Source organism: Miniopterus natalensis, chromosome 4, assembly GCF_054644295.1.
Source record: "Miniopterus natalensis isolate mMinNat1 chromosome 4, mMinNat1.hap1, whole genome shotgun sequence".
NCBI classification, from domain to species: Eukaryota; Metazoa; Chordata; class Mammalia; order Chiroptera; family Miniopteridae; genus Miniopterus; species Miniopterus natalensis.
Window position 1 is genome coordinate 64,449,538 of NC_142084.1, and position 15,942 is coordinate 64,465,479.

The 15,942-nt window shown below is 48.3% G+C and overlaps 2 protein-coding genes across 5 annotated transcripts in view; one reads left to right on the forward strand and one right to left on the reverse strand.

Annotated features, from left to right (window-relative positions):
* The window catches only part of SH3GL1 (SH3 domain containing GRB2 like 1, endophilin A2), a 35,593-nt gene extending 23,262 nt beyond the window's left edge, over positions 1-12,331 (reverse strand). Inside the window, exon 1 of the mRNA XM_016197848.2 lies at positions 12,194-12,331. Coding sequence (XP_016053334.1) covers positions 12,194-12,238 — 45 coding nt within the window. The 5' untranslated portion in view covers positions 12,239-12,331. The remainder of the gene's footprint in view (positions 1-12,193) is intronic.
* Positions 12,332-15,124: 2,793 nt separating this feature from the next.
* CHAF1A (chromatin assembly factor 1 subunit A) overlaps positions 15,125-15,942 on the forward strand; it is a 28,907-nt gene continuing 28,089 nt past the window's right edge. The window contains exon 1 of one of the 4 annotated variants that reach the window (XM_016197851.2): positions 15,125-15,175. Coding sequence is in view for 2 of the 4 variants with exons in the window: in XM_016197849.2 (XP_016053335.2) it covers positions 15,200-15,251 (52 nt within the window). In the remaining 2 variants the exon portion in view is untranslated. Of the gene's footprint in view, positions 15,252-15,565; positions 15,786-15,942 lie in introns of those variants that run through there. The other 3 variants (XM_016197849.2, XM_087816664.1, XM_016197850.2) reach the window with 3 other exon arrangements.

Below are 15,942 nucleotides of genomic sequence, written 5' to 3' on the forward strand. Positions count from 1 at the left end.
TGGGCATTTTTCAGTGATACTTTCATATGCAGTGAAGGTGGGCACTTGGGCTGATCATTTTTTGTATCTCTTTTCAGTCTGAGACACTTCATAATACAAATTTAAGGTGCCTAGAAAGGGCTGTGCCCCATCAAGACTTACTGATGCTGACTAGCTAGTTGGTGGGCCTCGTGAACACATTGTGAACTAGTTAAGTGGAATCTTCTCTTGGAAGGATGTCGCCTCTCCTCCAGGTTCTTCTGTGAGCTGAGCAGAATCCTGGATTCAGACTGAGCAAAAGGTCTTGCTCCTCCCCACTCTCCTAAACAAGCATACTCTCCTCCTGGGCCCCACACATTCCCATCTCCACACTTTCCACACATCAGTCCAGAGGCAGTGGAGGGACTCTATTAAAGAGAAGGGCCCACTGGTGCCTTCTGCCCACCCAGCACTGAGGTTGAGGGGTACAAACGAGGTGCTCTGGGACAAAGTGGGGAGCCTGGTGTGGGATTTGGGGCTTGGGAGAACATTCAGCTGCTCAAGTTCCCTGGGAAGAAAGGAATTGATTAGGAATCTCCCAGAGAAAAAAGCATAAGACTTCCACTGTGAAGTAAACGTGTCAGAGTCTGGAGAGAAAGACAATCTCTGTTTCAATGTTCTGGACCTTGAAGCCAACCTCTGTGGGGGCGTCACCCTGCCCAGATACCCACTCTGCAATCAATGAGGGGGTACAGCAGCCCAAAGACTCTTTGAGGGTGAAATGCTGACTCTAAGCGCAGCAAGAAGCAAGAGACTAACACATAGCAAGGACTCTCCACCTCCAAGGAGACAGGGGACAATGCTAGGTTGGGCAGCTTAGGTTAGGGGATGGGGAAATCCCATCCCCATTCCCTCAGCTGCCTCTTCTGAACCACAATGGTTGGCCTAAGGCCAGAGCTGCCCAACTGCCTGCCTTCAGATAATCACGGCTCCGATGAGCTGAGGCTGTCCATCTGCCCAAGGCAGCCAAGGGGCATCACCCTGGGGAGGTAAGTGGCAGAGGACAAGGAGGGGCCTTGGAGATGAAAAGGGGCAGGAAGCGCCCAGGTTCCTTCCTATGGGGCTTCCTAAGGACACAAGTCTCCTCTTACTCCTGGGGCTGAGGCCCAAAACAGCAGCAGAAAAATCAATGATCAACTATTCCACTTTACAGAATATAGGCTGAAAGATACTTGAATTATCAACCAAGGTGGTGTCTAGGGACTAAGAATATCCACTGAACTGTGCCACTTACTGTCATGCCCCTTTCCAGACACTTGGGAATCCACCCTAATCTTCTGAGCCTTAATTCAAGTCCGTAGGATTTCCTGATTCTTCATGAAGACTGAGGGGAATGGTGGTGGGTGCCAAGAGAAGAAAGGTATTCAGGCGATGCATTATAGAATTGTAGACCTGAAACCTTTGTAATTTTATTAACCAATGTCATCCCAATAAAGTCAATAAAAAAGTTTAAAAAATATATAAATATTGATTATATGAATGACTGTAGGTGTCAGAAAAGGGGTGGCTCTTCTGGAACATAAGTCCGTATGCAGACAGATCTACAGCAATAGAACTTTAACTCCTAACTTAATCAGCATGACAACAATGTGATTGCATTTTTATTATTCTTAAGATAAATTTTTTTTTTAAAAAGGGAAGAAGAAAGGTAATGTAGTTTACAGGGAATCATGTTCTCCAAACTACAGGAGGTAACACAGGGACAAGTGAGAAAATTATTACCACAATAATGTTCCTTCAAAACTCTTTATTCTGGCAAGGTGGGTGGGCACTGTTCTGATTTCAACAACTCTTAAATAAGAGGGAACAGACCCCAGGCTCAGAAGTAAGGTACCCTGCCCTGGCTGGTGTTGCTCAGTGGTTAGAACGTTGGCCCTCACATTGAAGGGTTGCAGGTTCAATCCCCAGCTCAGGTCCGGGCACATGCAGGAGTCAACAAATCAATGTGTCTCTCTCACATAGATGTTTCTCACCTCCCCCCACTCTAAGAAGTATCCTCGGGTGTGGATTAACAATGACAAAAAAAACCCCAACCAAAAACCAAACAAAATAAAGGTATCCAAGAAATCTGATTACCCTGCTTTGTTTCAGTTTTATTTGGTGGTTCAGTTAATATAATGTTATAGCATGGAATAACGTCAACATCCCTTTAAAATAAATTTTAAAAGTTGATATAAGCCGGGCTGGGCATGGCTCAGTGGTTGAGCATCAACCTAGGATCCAGGAGATTACGGTTTGATTCCCAGTCAGGGCACATGCCCAGGTTGCAGGCTCGATCCCCAGTCGGGGGGGTACAGGAGGCAGCCAATCAATAATGACTCTCTCATCATTGATGTTTCTGTCTCTCCCTCTCCCTCTCCCTTTTTGAAATCAATAAAGACATATTTTAAAAAAAAAAGTGAGTCAGGGTTCTCACATGGAGTCAGGGTAAGGAAAGGGTGGGGGCAGGCAGGTAAGAAGGCTGGCTTCCAGTGCACTGGGCTTTGGAGGGCTTTGCATTTCAGGTACCCTTGGGATGATCAGGGATCGCCATATAGGACAGGGGCAAAGAATCTTTTTTCTGCCAAGGGCTATTTGGATATTTATAAATCATTCGCACACCATACAAAATTATCAACTTAAAACTTAGCTATGAAAAAGGCTCCTAGATTTATTGAATTTCGAGTCCTGCCTGAGGTTGCCTTGCCATGGCCAGACCAAATGATTTCATTCCGTACCCCTGATCTAGGGGATAGTTGGGAGTGACTTGAGATGTTGATCTGGAGGACAGATGCGTGAGGGGTGACAGGTGCCAGGGAGGTGAGAAGAGAGGGAGAAGGAGAGAGAATGAAAAGGCCACAGAAAGAGCCAACTGGGAAGGTGGGAGGAAAGGAAATAAAAGAACTGGAGGGCTAAGAAAACGAGGAAGAGGGGAAACAGCAGGCAGGTATGGAAGCCTAGTGGGCCTGGGGAGCAGGCTTCCACAGGCCAGGGAGTGGTCTAACAGAAGGTAGAGCCCAGCAAACTCCATTTCTGAGAAGGCTGGGCACCTCCAGATAAGTCTGGGCCTGGCCCTGGGGTCTGGATAATAGAGACTACACAAGACACAAGTCAGGAGGCCCCTATGGCCTAGTCAAGTACAGGTCCCTCTTAACCACAGCCCCTGGAGGCAGGCAGATCCTAATCCAAAGGGAACATCTTTGAGCTTTGATTTCTTATTTTTTAAACTAGTCAGACCTTTTCCCAACACAGCCCTCCAAGGCCTCACCAGCCACTCTACTTCCCTGGGGTTCTGCCAGGGCCTGAGCAGGGGCTAGATGAGGGCTGGTGATAAGCCACCACCAGGGACACTGCTGGGAGGCCCCACTCCCACGCTAAGAGGGAGCCCACCGCCCTGGTCTTTGTGGCTCAGTTGGTTGGAGTGTTGTCCCGTGCACTGAAAGGTCACAGGTTTGATTCCCAGTCAGGGCACATACCCAGACTGCAGGTTCTATCCCTGGTCGGGCGAGTACAGGAGGCAACCAATTGATGTTTTTCTCTTACACTGATGCCCCCCATCCCCAGTGAAAAGCACATCCTCAGGTGAGGTAAAAAAAAAAAAAGCCCACCTTCTCTGCCAACATGGTCAACAAGCCATAACCCAGGGTACTGGGGTATGTCACAAACCCCCAGGCAGTCCCACTAACTCAGAGGCTGGCTTTGATGAGAAGAAAAATACATTTGATGTGAGGATGTGCTTGGCATGTGGCATACGTAATGCTCGGAGGGTGGAGAACTGGGTGGTAAGGGAGATAAGGAAAAAGGAGGATACACACAGAGCTTTAAAGGGCAACCAGAAAGTGGACAGAGAGACCCTGGGTGGGCTGGGAAAGGTGAGAGGAGCACTGCTTCCAACAGAAGGGGGGAAGGTACAGGCAATTGGGCAGGCCCAAGCAGACTGGTAGGACTAGAGTATGGCCCTAGAAGGGGATGGGTGGGAATTAGAGCAGGTACCACGGCGGGGGGCTCCAGAAGGTCCTGAATGCCAGGATGAAGCTCAAACTGCACCCAGATCAGCCAGCCACGGACATCCTTCTTATCATTCGTCCCAGCCCTTTGCTTTCTCCAGACATGCTGATGCAACTGCTTCCACTTTTGCACTCTCCCAACCAATGCTGCAGCATCTGCTCATTCATGTGTAGGGCAAACATCCTTCCAGTATTTACCAGTATTTACTGAGTTCCTGGGAGAGGTGGGGGCCAGGCTTAACACTGGGCACACTGAGTTCCTGGGAGAGGTGGGGGCCAGGCTTAACACTGGGCACACAGTCCCTGACTGCAAAGAGCTTATAACCCAGTGACAAAGACAATAAGAATAGTCACCCAAGTCACCTCAGTCCTCTACTGAGAAGATGCTATACAGGAGTCTGTGAAACTGCGAGATGGGGGATCTGAGGGATCAGAGGTTCAGGAAGACACTATGTGAAAAGGCTGGAGGGACACATGAAGGATGAACTCATGTTCACCAGGCCAAGGGCTGGAAGAGCTGCCCAGGGAGCACTGGGAGGGCATCTCATACCCTTGGGCTACGACAGCATCTCCTGTGACAATGAGTGCTGCTGAGACCATGGTCACTGAGCAAGGCTGGCTGTCTCATACACCAGGCTTGATGCACACCAGAGGCGTTTATGCCCAGGTGTGGGCAGGAGACAGATGCTGAGTCAGGTCCTCCAGAGGAAACTGCACTATTCAGAGGAAATCGCACAGCTATCTTCCTGCTATGGTTGGAGTGTCCGCTTGACCCTACTCTGAGCCCAGTCAGCAGGTTTTTCTAAGAGCTGAGCAGAAAAGGAAGAGGGAAGCTGTCTTCTAGGAAGTGGCTGCCAAATCCAGCCCTGTGAAAGGCGAGGGAGGGGAAGGGAGAGGGGTGGGGAGAGAAAAAGAGGGAGGGAGGGGAGAGGAGAGAGAAGAGAGAAGCCAGCTGCTGCCACATTCTGACACATTCTTCCACCAGCTTTCCAGGGACAGCTTTGAAAAAGAACAGGAACAAACTGCCCCTAACACTTCACAAAGCACATTAAAAGGCCATTAGAGCTTGAGCACAGGGTGTAGAATGGCCTCAATGGGCTCCTAACCCCTGGGGCAAAAAGGCCCCTGGCTTAAAAGTTTCAGCATTAAACCCTCCCTCTAAAGCTTAGAAACCTCACCCCGCCTTGGAACTCAGAAACAGAAACAATTTGACTTTCCTCCTGGCCACTCACCCAGTCTCCCCACAGTGCTAAATCATGCAGTTGCCTCTGAAATCCTAAAGAGGAAGTTGGCTGCACATCCTAAATTAAAAATTATGTTTCTCCAGATTGGATCAGTTCCAAAAGGAGAAGAGCTGAGATAGAGGCCAGGGCAGAGCTATCTGGTCTATGCCCTTGAACCAAAGGCCAAGGAAACACATGTCGAGGCAAATGGCAAGCCTGGTCACAACCTGCAAGATCTTCCTTTGAGGGAAAAAACAGACACACATATGGATAGCTTAAGTGCAAAAGGGTGAGGTTGGGATCTAAATGCACTAAGTGCACTCAGATGTGGACAGGTGGGTGGGTGAGCAGCAGGATTTTCTTGGCTCGGTGCTAAGTATTTGATAATTCTGGAGTCTCAAAAATGTGACAGCCCCAAATTTCTGAAATTGAACTTAGAGAGACTGTGAAACCCCTAACCTCACAGGCTGTTATTAAGTGGCACACAGATTATAACTAAGTGTCCTACGGCTTTGCCTTAAAACACACCCAGATATCCCTAGCCAGTTTTCTCAGTGGTTAGAGAGTCAGTCCGAGGACTGAAGGGTCCCAGGTTCAATTCCTCAGTTTGCAGGCTCGATCCCTGGCCAGGAGATAATCAATTGAATCTACATGTCTCTCTCTCACATTGATGTTCCTCTCTCTCTCCCTTCTACTCTCTCTGAAAAGCAATGGAAAAAAGTCCTCTGGTGAGGACTGAAAAAAAAAACAAAAAAACCCACACCCAGATAAGCAGTGATTAGATTTCATGACACTTGAACTGTTCTCCCCCCCCCCCCCCCCCTTTGAACTGGTCCTTAATACACACAGAATCCTGAGTCAGAGGTGAACTTTTGGCCTCATATTCAGCAGTTACAGTGTCTGAATCAGAATGTGAATGTGATGACCCCTTCCTTAGTCCTGGTCTGTTAATAACAAGAATGTGCAGGATGCTATATGGAAACAGAGTGTCTCTGTGATTGTGAATGGTGGGTCCTGGGAAGGAGGTCAAATTAACCTGCTTGTTAAAAATCCTTATCAGCCCAGCTGGGCGTGGCTCAGCGGTTGAGCATTGACCTAGGATCCAGGCAACCTGGATTCGATTCCTGGTCAGGGTGCATGCCCGGGTTGTGGGCTTGATCAATAACTCTCTCATCATTGACGTTTCTGTCTCTCCTTCTCCTTTCCTCTCTCTGAAATCAATAAAGATATTTAAAAAAATAAATTCCTTACCAGAGCATATGTTCTTATTGATGGGGGGGGGGGGGGAGGGAAAAATGTGTCCAACCAAACCTGCAATCTAGGTATGTGCCCTCACCAGGAATTGAACCTGCAACCTTTTGGTGTATGGGATGACACTCCAACCAACTGAGCCATTTGGCCAGAGCAGGTTAACCTACTTTTACAAATTAGACCTGGGAAGTATGTATGGGGGGGGTGTCAAAGAAGCCCCTGGTTCCTTTAGGGAAGAACAGTCTCAAACCTCTTCTGGATCTCCAGAGTCCAGCCTAAAACACAGCCTGGTTACTCCACCCAGGCGGGGGCGAGGGGGGGGGGCGGGGGGAGTGGCCCAGTCTGTCCACTGATGGAGCAGGATGAGAACATCTCCACCCAGGGTCCCACAGGGACAAGGCTAATTCTAGGATCTTTTTCTTCTTCTTTTTAAATATATCTTTATTGATTTCAGAGAGAGGAAGAGAGAGGGAGAGATAGAAACATCAATGATGAGAGAGTCATTGATCGGCTGCCTCCTGCACGCCCCCTTACTGGGGATGGAGCCCACACCCTGGGCATGTGCCCTGACCAGGAACCGAACCAGTATCTCCTGGATCATAGGCCAATGCTCAATGGCTCAGCCATGCCAGCTGGGCTCTAGGGACTTCTTACAGATCTAGTCAGCAGAGTGGCTTCTTGTTTTTTAAAAAAAATTTTTTTTATATGTCTTTATTGATTTCAGAGAGAGGAAAGGAGAGGGAGAGAGAGAGATAGAAACATCAATTATGGGAGAGTCACCGATCGGCTGCCTCTTGCATGCCCCCGACTGGGGATCGAGCCCACAACCCAGGCATGTGCCCTGACCGGGAATCAAACCCCAATCGCCTGGATCCTAGGTCAACGCTCAACTGCTGAGCCACGCCTGGCCAGGCCAGAGTGGCTTCTTGTAAGGGTAAACTTAACCCAGTTTCTTTTTCCTTTTTTTAAAATATATCTTTATTGATTTCAGAGAGAGGAAAGGAGAGGGAGAGAGAGAGATAGAAACATCAATGATGAAAGAGTCATTGATTGGCTGCAGCCCACAACCCGGGCATGTGCCCTGACTGGGAATCGAACCCTGATCGCCTGGATCCTAGGTCGACGCTTAACCGCTGAGCCACGCCTGGCCGGGCAACCCAGTTTCAATCATAAGTGGGCATCCCAATGGCCCAAAGCACTTCCCATGCCTGCTGCCCCAGTAAAGATGGTGTTGTGGAGTTGAGCTGCAGCTGCTAAACTCAAGGACCCACGGTGGGGAACCCACTCTCCAGACCTGTCACCTGTCATTCGTAGCCCATGAGTTCCACACCTTTATTCATGCTGAGATAAAGGGGTTAGAAGTTCCAGATTTTCATTATCTTAAGGTCATTCCAAGTTTATTACTTAACAGGCCAAGCACTTTGCTAGGAAATCAAAAGCATGAGTCCACAAACTGCGGTTTATAAAATAGGTCAGTGCAGGCGGTATCTGCACACATTCCAAACACTAGCCACATCCCCCAGAAACACTCTTAACAGGTTGGGGTCCTAGGTCTCCCAGCCCTCCTCCTCCCACCCCATGCCTCTCACAGGAAGTTCAATCTTTCCTCCTAGGCACAAATTGGGGGGAGGGTGAAGCTAGCAAGCACCCAACAAACTTCAAAGCTATGGGGTATGGTGGGTGTAAATTTTTTTCCTAGCTCAGATGAAACCAATCTTTCAGTCCAAACTCTTTCCCTCCTTTCAGACAAAAAAAGTCAGGCCAGCATTCCAGGCAGCTCCCAGCTCTATCCTTAGTTACACTTTCAGATCTCTACAAAACCCAGCCACAAGAGTTACCAGAAAACCAGTTAGCAGTTTAGGTCTGGAAGTTAATGTCACTCAAACACACGACAATGAGGAGTGAACTTTCAAGTCTGTATCTCACTAGTAAGGTTCCCTTACCCTCCTTAGTTTCCCAGAAATATGCACATAAAAGCATCTCCCCCAATTCTAGTCTTGCCTAAGTACCACACAGCTACTGAGGGAGTGGGCACTACACGGGGAGAACAGGGGGGACCAAAATAATGAGCCAAGACAGATGCCTATTTCTTTTACTGCTTTCCTATATGGATTCTTCAACTTTCCTCTGCCCAGGTCTGCAACCCAGGCAGTGGCCAGCTCATAACAAGAAGTAAAAACTCACAAACCTCCCACTCAAACACAAAATGATTTTAATCAAGACCTGAAAAGTTTTCACCTGAGATGAAATGGCATGGAATTTTCCCAAAAAATGCCAGATATAGGCAGAGCTTGAAAATACTGCAGGTTCGGTTCCAGACCACCGCAACCAAGCCAGCACCACAATAAAGCAAGTCATACTCTTCCTGCTTGGGGGGGGGAGGGCTTGCCTTCAATACGTAAAAAACACAACATCTCTGAAGTGCAACAAAACAGGTATGTCTGTACTAGTAACTGATTTGTTACTAATATCATCAATAAAATTAGACATTTTTACTTAACATCACAACCTCACCTGCTAGAAACCAAGTTTCTCTATTCCCGGAGCCCAATCTGGCTCCAATTTCTCAATTTAGAAATGACAGTTACAAGCCTTTGAAATCAAGAACCTGTTTCAAAGCAGGATTTCTCAACCTTGGTGCTACTGACACTTGGGGCCAGATAATTTTTTTGTTGGGGGGGGCTGTCCTGTACATTGTAGGATGTTTAGCAACCATCCCTGACCTCTACCTACTTGATGCCAGTAGCATCCTCTCCCCAAATAGTGACAACCAAAACCTGTCTCAGACATTGCCAAGTGTCCCAAGGAAGGTACATGGGAGGAGATGAAAGAAAGCAGGGTTAGTCACTTCTGGCTGAGTGGCTGAGAAGCAATGATGCAAGTTTATACCTTCTCAAAAATACCAGATGCCAAAAGACACTCTGGAGTTCTAAATATTTGGGAACTGGATGCTGAGTTTTATGTACATGTCCATCTGTGTATATGTGGTTATGTGTGTTATAAAAACTGGGAAAAGCAGGTAACTAACACAAGAATGGCCCAAATGTGATTATTTTTAAAATTTTTGGTATAATTGTCCTCACTTTTCTCAAACCTTAAAGCAGGGTTTCTCAACTTCGGTACTACTGACATCTGGGGCCAGGAAATTCTTAGTTGTGAGGGGCTGCCCAATGCATTGTAAGATGTTGAGCAGCATCCCAGGCCTCCTCCCACTAGATACCAGCGGCAATCCAAGTTGTGAAAACCAAAATGTCTCCCAATATTGCCAATGTCCCCTGGAGGGCGAAAATGACCCTGGTTGAAAAGCACTGTTCTACAGGAAGATAAATGTCCACAAATCTTTTTACGTAAAAGAGGGACTACATTTACCCTTAGGCCAGATAAGTGAGACCAGTTGAGATCAACTGGTTTAAAGCATATTGCCTGTTCACACTGAGAATTCAATAAATACTAATTATTAGTATATTAACAAGAGATGTTACTCTTCAACAGACAACCCTATTCTGAGGGGACAGAAGAGGATGAAAGATGGTGTTCCTAAGATCGAGAAAAAGAAACACACAGAAAGATAAACAAGGCCAGATGAACAATGGAGATGCTAGAGGACTGTGGAAACTATTGCAGAAGAGAATGGAACACAGCAAGGGTGATTTTTGAGAGCACAACTCAATGTGGAACTAACCAGGTAGCCAAGATGACTGCTCTCAGATTAGGATGTGGCCACTGCATCAATTCTTTTGGGTCTGGGCCTCAGATAATAAATTGATGCAAACCACAAGCTTACAGTGCATTGAGCATTCCAGGTTTCAAAGCACTTCTCACAGATCTGAATACAGGCCATTCTGTTTCCCTCCCCCTGAGAGAAAAAGCTCTGGTGGCTGACACAAGAGGCCCAGCTAATTTGGGATGGGATGGACCACCAGCATCAGGGCTCAAGACAGTGAGCAGCTTTTCTAGGTGCTCCAGTCAAGCACAGGGGACGGTCTGATGCCTGTTAGGCAGCATCTAGGGCCAGGCCACGTAATTTGGTCCTTTTAAAAAGGGCTGCAACAATCCTAGAACCCTTCTAGATTAAATCTCTCTTCCTCTAAGGGCTTAACCATCATCTGGGGTCTACAGACAGACCCCAAATGTCTTTAGCTCTAGACAACCACTAGGGGACTTTTCCCCGTAAGGGATAAAACATACCAGCTTTGGCCCATGCACTGAAGGATTTGGAGTTCAATTCCTAGTCAAGGGCACATACCTGGATTACAGGTTTGATCCTTGCCCCAGTCTGGGTGTGTGTGGAAGGCAGCCAATAGATGTGTCTCTCTCACATTGATATTTCTATCTCTCCCTCCCCTTCCACTCTCTCTCAAAATCAATGGAAAAAAATATCCTAGGGTGAGGATTTAAAAAAGATACCAGCTGTGTGTTACTGGAGACTCATTTTTCATCCCTCCCAATGGACCTCTTCAAATGTGAGTACTGCATGGTGTGCTAGCAAGGTCCAAACAATTCTTAAGATTTATCACTTATTCTTCCATGGAGTCTATCCATACCAACTCTACACCTAAAGTTCATAACCTGGGATGCAGGGACCAAGAGGATTCAAGGAATCTTAGGCTTCTTGGCCCAGACTTTCTAAAAAACCTATACAATCTGTCACATGTATAATGCATATATTTTTAGATTTGGAATTCCACTTCTGGGAATTTATCCTATGAATCCAATCACCTCTGTGAGCAAAGATATTCACTGTCTATTCACTGTAGCAAAAAACTACTGGAAACAATCTAAACATCCATCAGTAGAGGACTGGTGAAGTTAATTATGGTATGCTTCATGGAATGGAATACCAGGAACTTATTAAAAAGATCCAAGAAACTCTAGGAGTATGTTCCAGTGCAGTAACTCTGGGGGAAGGAAGGAGCTTCCCCAGGGACATTTGGCAGCGACTGGAGACATTTGTGGTTGTCACGACTCGGGGTGCTCCTGGCATTGAGGGAGTGGAAGCCAGGGATGTTGCTCAACATCCCACAGTCCCCAGAAAACCCCCTCCCAACAGGGAGTGTCCTGAGGTGGAGAATTCTGACACATTTAACAAAAAATTCAAAGTACACAGGACTCTGTAGACTATGCCTCACCACCTGTGTATGTTTTTAAAGAAAAGGTGTACACATATCTTTGAAAAGAGACATAAGTCATCAGTGACAATCCTTGTCTCTGGAGAGTTGTTCTGAATGCCTGAGAGTCTGGAGTGAGAAACTGACTTTTTACTCTACCCTTTCAACTTTGTACCGGGTCCATCCAAAGGGTATTTATTGTTGTTGTTTTTAAAGAACTGCTCTGGACACAAATTTTTCCTCCCCCTGGGCTATCTGGCAATAGTCCAGTTTCTTCCCCTTGTCTTTCCCGTCCATGCCCTTTCAGAGGGGAGGAAGTGTGTGTGTGTGTGGGGGGGGTCCACATCCCAGATCAACCTCTGGGGTCCTCTCTGCCCCACCCAGTAGTCTATCCACCCTTCTCAGGGAGACTGGAGCCCACAGGGCGGGCAGGACCTGGGCCACCCTCGCACGAAGCCCCCGGCCTTCCTGGGCTCTCCCTACCCTGCGAGGAACACGTGCCAACGCCGCCCCCCTGGTGTTCCCCGCACCCTCCCGAACCAGAGCCCGGCCTAGCCTGGCCCCTCACTCCGGGTAGCCCGGGTCCCGGAGCTCGCCCTCCACTCACCTGGCTCGCCTTGTAGAACTGCTTCTTCAGCCCCGCTACCGACATTCTGCCTTTCGCCGTCGGACCTCCCGTTGGGACCCAGCGAGCCGGAGAAACAGCGCAAGCGACAGGCTCCGGGGCGCCGCCGAGCCCCCGCGCGCTTCAGCTGGCCCCGTCGGCACCGCCTCCGCAGCCCTCCAGCCAGCTCCGCGCCCGCCCGGGCGCAGCCTCAGCCCCTCTCGCGCCCGCGCGGCCAGGATATTACATGGCAACCACACACTTCCGGCGCCTGCCCCGTCTGAGCACGCGCGCGCTCCCTGCCGGCTGGATAGCGCACGCGCATTTCTCCTGTCGCGGGAGCGGCAGCTTCTGCCAACGAGTGGCTCGGGGCGAGTCTAGAGCGGCCAGGGCAGCTGCAGCGACCCCTGGAGTCCTGGAGGTGGCTCTAATGCCTTAGGAAAGGTGTTTAACCTTTCTAAAGAGGTTGGGACACTGGGTGTATAAATCTTGACATACCAGTTCACTAATCTCTCAGGTATATCCAGTTCCACCATGCGTTTAGTCCCTACCTTCCAGCCCAGAACCCTGCCCAGTGTTCATCCACTCAGTTGTCCAAGTCAGACATCAGGGTGTAGCTTCTACCTCTTTTCCACTGTCCCCACTGTCTTTTGCCTTGACCAAACCATTCTACCAGCTTCCTCTCTGTTGTGCCCGCCTTCAGGTTCTCCTCTCCAATTTATCCCCTACCGGGAAACCAGAAAGATGCTTCTATAACACTATTCAGATCAGAGTGCCCCTTTTAAAGTCCACCTACTGCCCTCAGAACACACTCCCAACTTCCTAATATGTTCTACAAAGCTTGCATACTTTGGCCCCCTCAACCCTCTGGTTTCTGGGCTCTCTTCCTCTCATACCTGTTGCGTGTGGGCCTTTGCTAATGTTGTTATTCTCTTGCGCATTCTTCCCTAATCTTTCCCCCCATGGTTTGTGTATAAAAGAGGAATCTGCGTGGAATATTGCCTCCTCCAGAAAGCCTTCCTGGATTGAACATGTCTATTGATAGTGACTTCTTTTTGTTAATCCTCACTGAGGATATTTTTTTCCATTGCTTTTCAGAGAGAGAGAATAGAAGGGAGGGAGGGTGAGAGAAAAAGAGAGGGAAACATCATGTGAGAGGGATACATCCATTGGTTGCCTCCTGCATGCTCCCTGATAGGGGGCAGAGAGCGAACCCACAATCCAGGTACTTGACAGAGAATCAAACCTGCGATCTTTTAGTGCAGGGGCAGATGCTCTAACCACTGAACCATACCAGCCAGGGGATATTGATAGTGGCTTTTTAAATCAATTCTTATTGATGAAAATGTATTGAATGAGTTGGAAATTAATAATGAGTCAGAATGAGTAAATGAATTCAAGAAGAGGAACAAGGAAGTGACTAGAGCTAAAGTGTTTTCAGCTTCAGTGCTGAAATTTCTGACAGATTTGGGTAATTTTCTGAAGCAGAAGGTTACTGGAAGTTTCCGAATGTTTAATAGAAGGTACTGGACTAGATCAGAGGATTGTTTCAGAGTATGCATGCCCAACCTCCCTCTTGAACAGGCTATTATTAATAGTTTGAAAAAACACCCATGTGATTATGATGGGCACCCTTAACGGTGATCCACTGGCCGAAATCATTGTATAGTGCCAGAATATCAGAGAAGGAAAACATCCTCATGGTTCATATGGAGAAACTGAGGCCTTGAATAAGACATGACTTGCCCAAACGGAAGTCCCCAAATTCTGGATTTCCCCACATTGTTTCCAATCAATTCTATTGATTTAATTATCTAATCTATGGTACCAATAGAATTCCAAACTTGGGCTCACTTTTAGTCTTCTCACTTCTGCCCTGCTTGAGATTAAATTTGTGCTAAAGAAAACCTATTTCTAAGGCCTGCAGGCTGACACTGAAGGTCTCTGTTCTGTGAGGCTTTTAACCTACGTGATCACACAAATCCAATCCAATGATATTTATGCGTTCACGCAAATGTTTATTGAATACTCACTAACATATAGGTCCTGGGGATACAGTTATAAATGATTCCTGCCCTCGAGGAGCTAGTGACAAAAACAGAAATTGATTCATTAATCATAAATAACACGCAAACAAATAAATATAAGCTGTAATCGCTTTTGGGTTTTTTTGGTATTTTGTTTGTTTGTTTGTTTGTTTTAAAGAACGCTGTAAGCACTTCTTGTTGGGGTTACGGGAGAAAAGGCTTCTCTGAGGTGCCAGTCTAAGATCTGAAAGTTAGATAGAAGTTAGCCAGCAAAAGAACTGCGGAAAGAGTTTTCTAGGCGAGGAAATAGCGGGCGCAAAAATCCTGACTAAACCAGAAACAACTATTTCATTCATTCTCTCTGAATATAGTTAGTGCATATCAAATGCTGCCTAGATTTTATTTATTTTGTTTTTGTTCATATAAAAAGTAATTTATAATCTTAATTGCTGTTGTTATATTCAGCGGACGTCCAATTAGGATAAACTCAAAACTTCAGTCTTCACCTAAACTGCAGTTTCGGGTTGTCACCTGCACCCTACGTAAAACGTTTCGTCATGACGTAAGAGCCTGTACCTCCCTCCTCCTATCGAGCGATCCCACGCACTTAGCCAATCATAGTGTAGATTTCTTGACTTGACACCTCCCACCCCCAATAGCTGAATGCCTTCTTCCCACAAGGCCACCAAGAGAAAGCCCGCTCCTCTGAGGGAATATCAATGGGGGAGCTGTGGGGAGGAATGGAAGCCACGGATCTCGCGAGGATACTTCCTGCGCTCCCCATTTCCCTAGGAGGGAGGTCACGTGACGCGGCCTTGTCCAATCGGCGCGCGGGCTGCGGGGGTCGCCGCGGTTCCCGCCAAATACGAGCGCGGCGGCCGCGGCGGCAGCAGCGGCGCGGGCGGGAGGCGAGCAGGAGCCGCCGCCGGAGCGTAGCCCGCGCCTCCGTCGCCCTAAGGTACCTCGAGCTGCCGCCGGGGCAATGCTGGAGGAGCCAGAGTGTGGGGCTCCGGGCGCCAGGGGAGCTGCCTCAGGTCGGTTCGGGCCTGCGCGGAGGGGTAGTGGGGGTGCAGCGAGCGGCCTGTGCTGGCCGAGGCGGTGATTGTGGGCAGTCGGGCCCCCCCGGCCCCGAGCCGCTTCTTTGCGCCAAATGTTCGGTTCGTTGGGTCGTTACAAACCCGAGGAAGGGCCTTGTGACCCGAAGGACGCTCTCCTTGACGTTATTGTTGCAGCAGCGACCATTTCCGCCCTCCCCCCCTTCACCCCCTCCCCCGTGCTTTTGCGTTAAGTTTGTTCTTGCAGGGCCCTCAGCGGTGCCTTAGGAGGAGAAACTGAGGCCCAGGAAGGCGAAAGCGCCAACTCTGCAGGTTGCGTTTGTTCCCTCTGAGCAAGTTAGATCCTGCAGCGACCCTCTGGCCGGGTAGGGAAACTGAGGCCCAGGGTCACATGGGCTCGGAGACCGTAACGGCTGTGTCTGACGGTCAGGGCAAGTCCAGGTAAGAGGCCTGGATGATGGGGATTGTCAGGAAGCTCGCACTCCCGGATTCTTATCCTGCTGGATATACAAGGTGAAGACCTGTCTTTCTCCTCCCAGTGTCTTGGGATGGGGGTTTCTAGCACCTAGCAGGCCTGGGGAGAAAAAGGGTGGTGAACCAAGGAAGACTAGACTGCCTTCTCCACAGCTTGACTCCCATTTTATCCCCAATTCTTGGCACAATGCTTGGT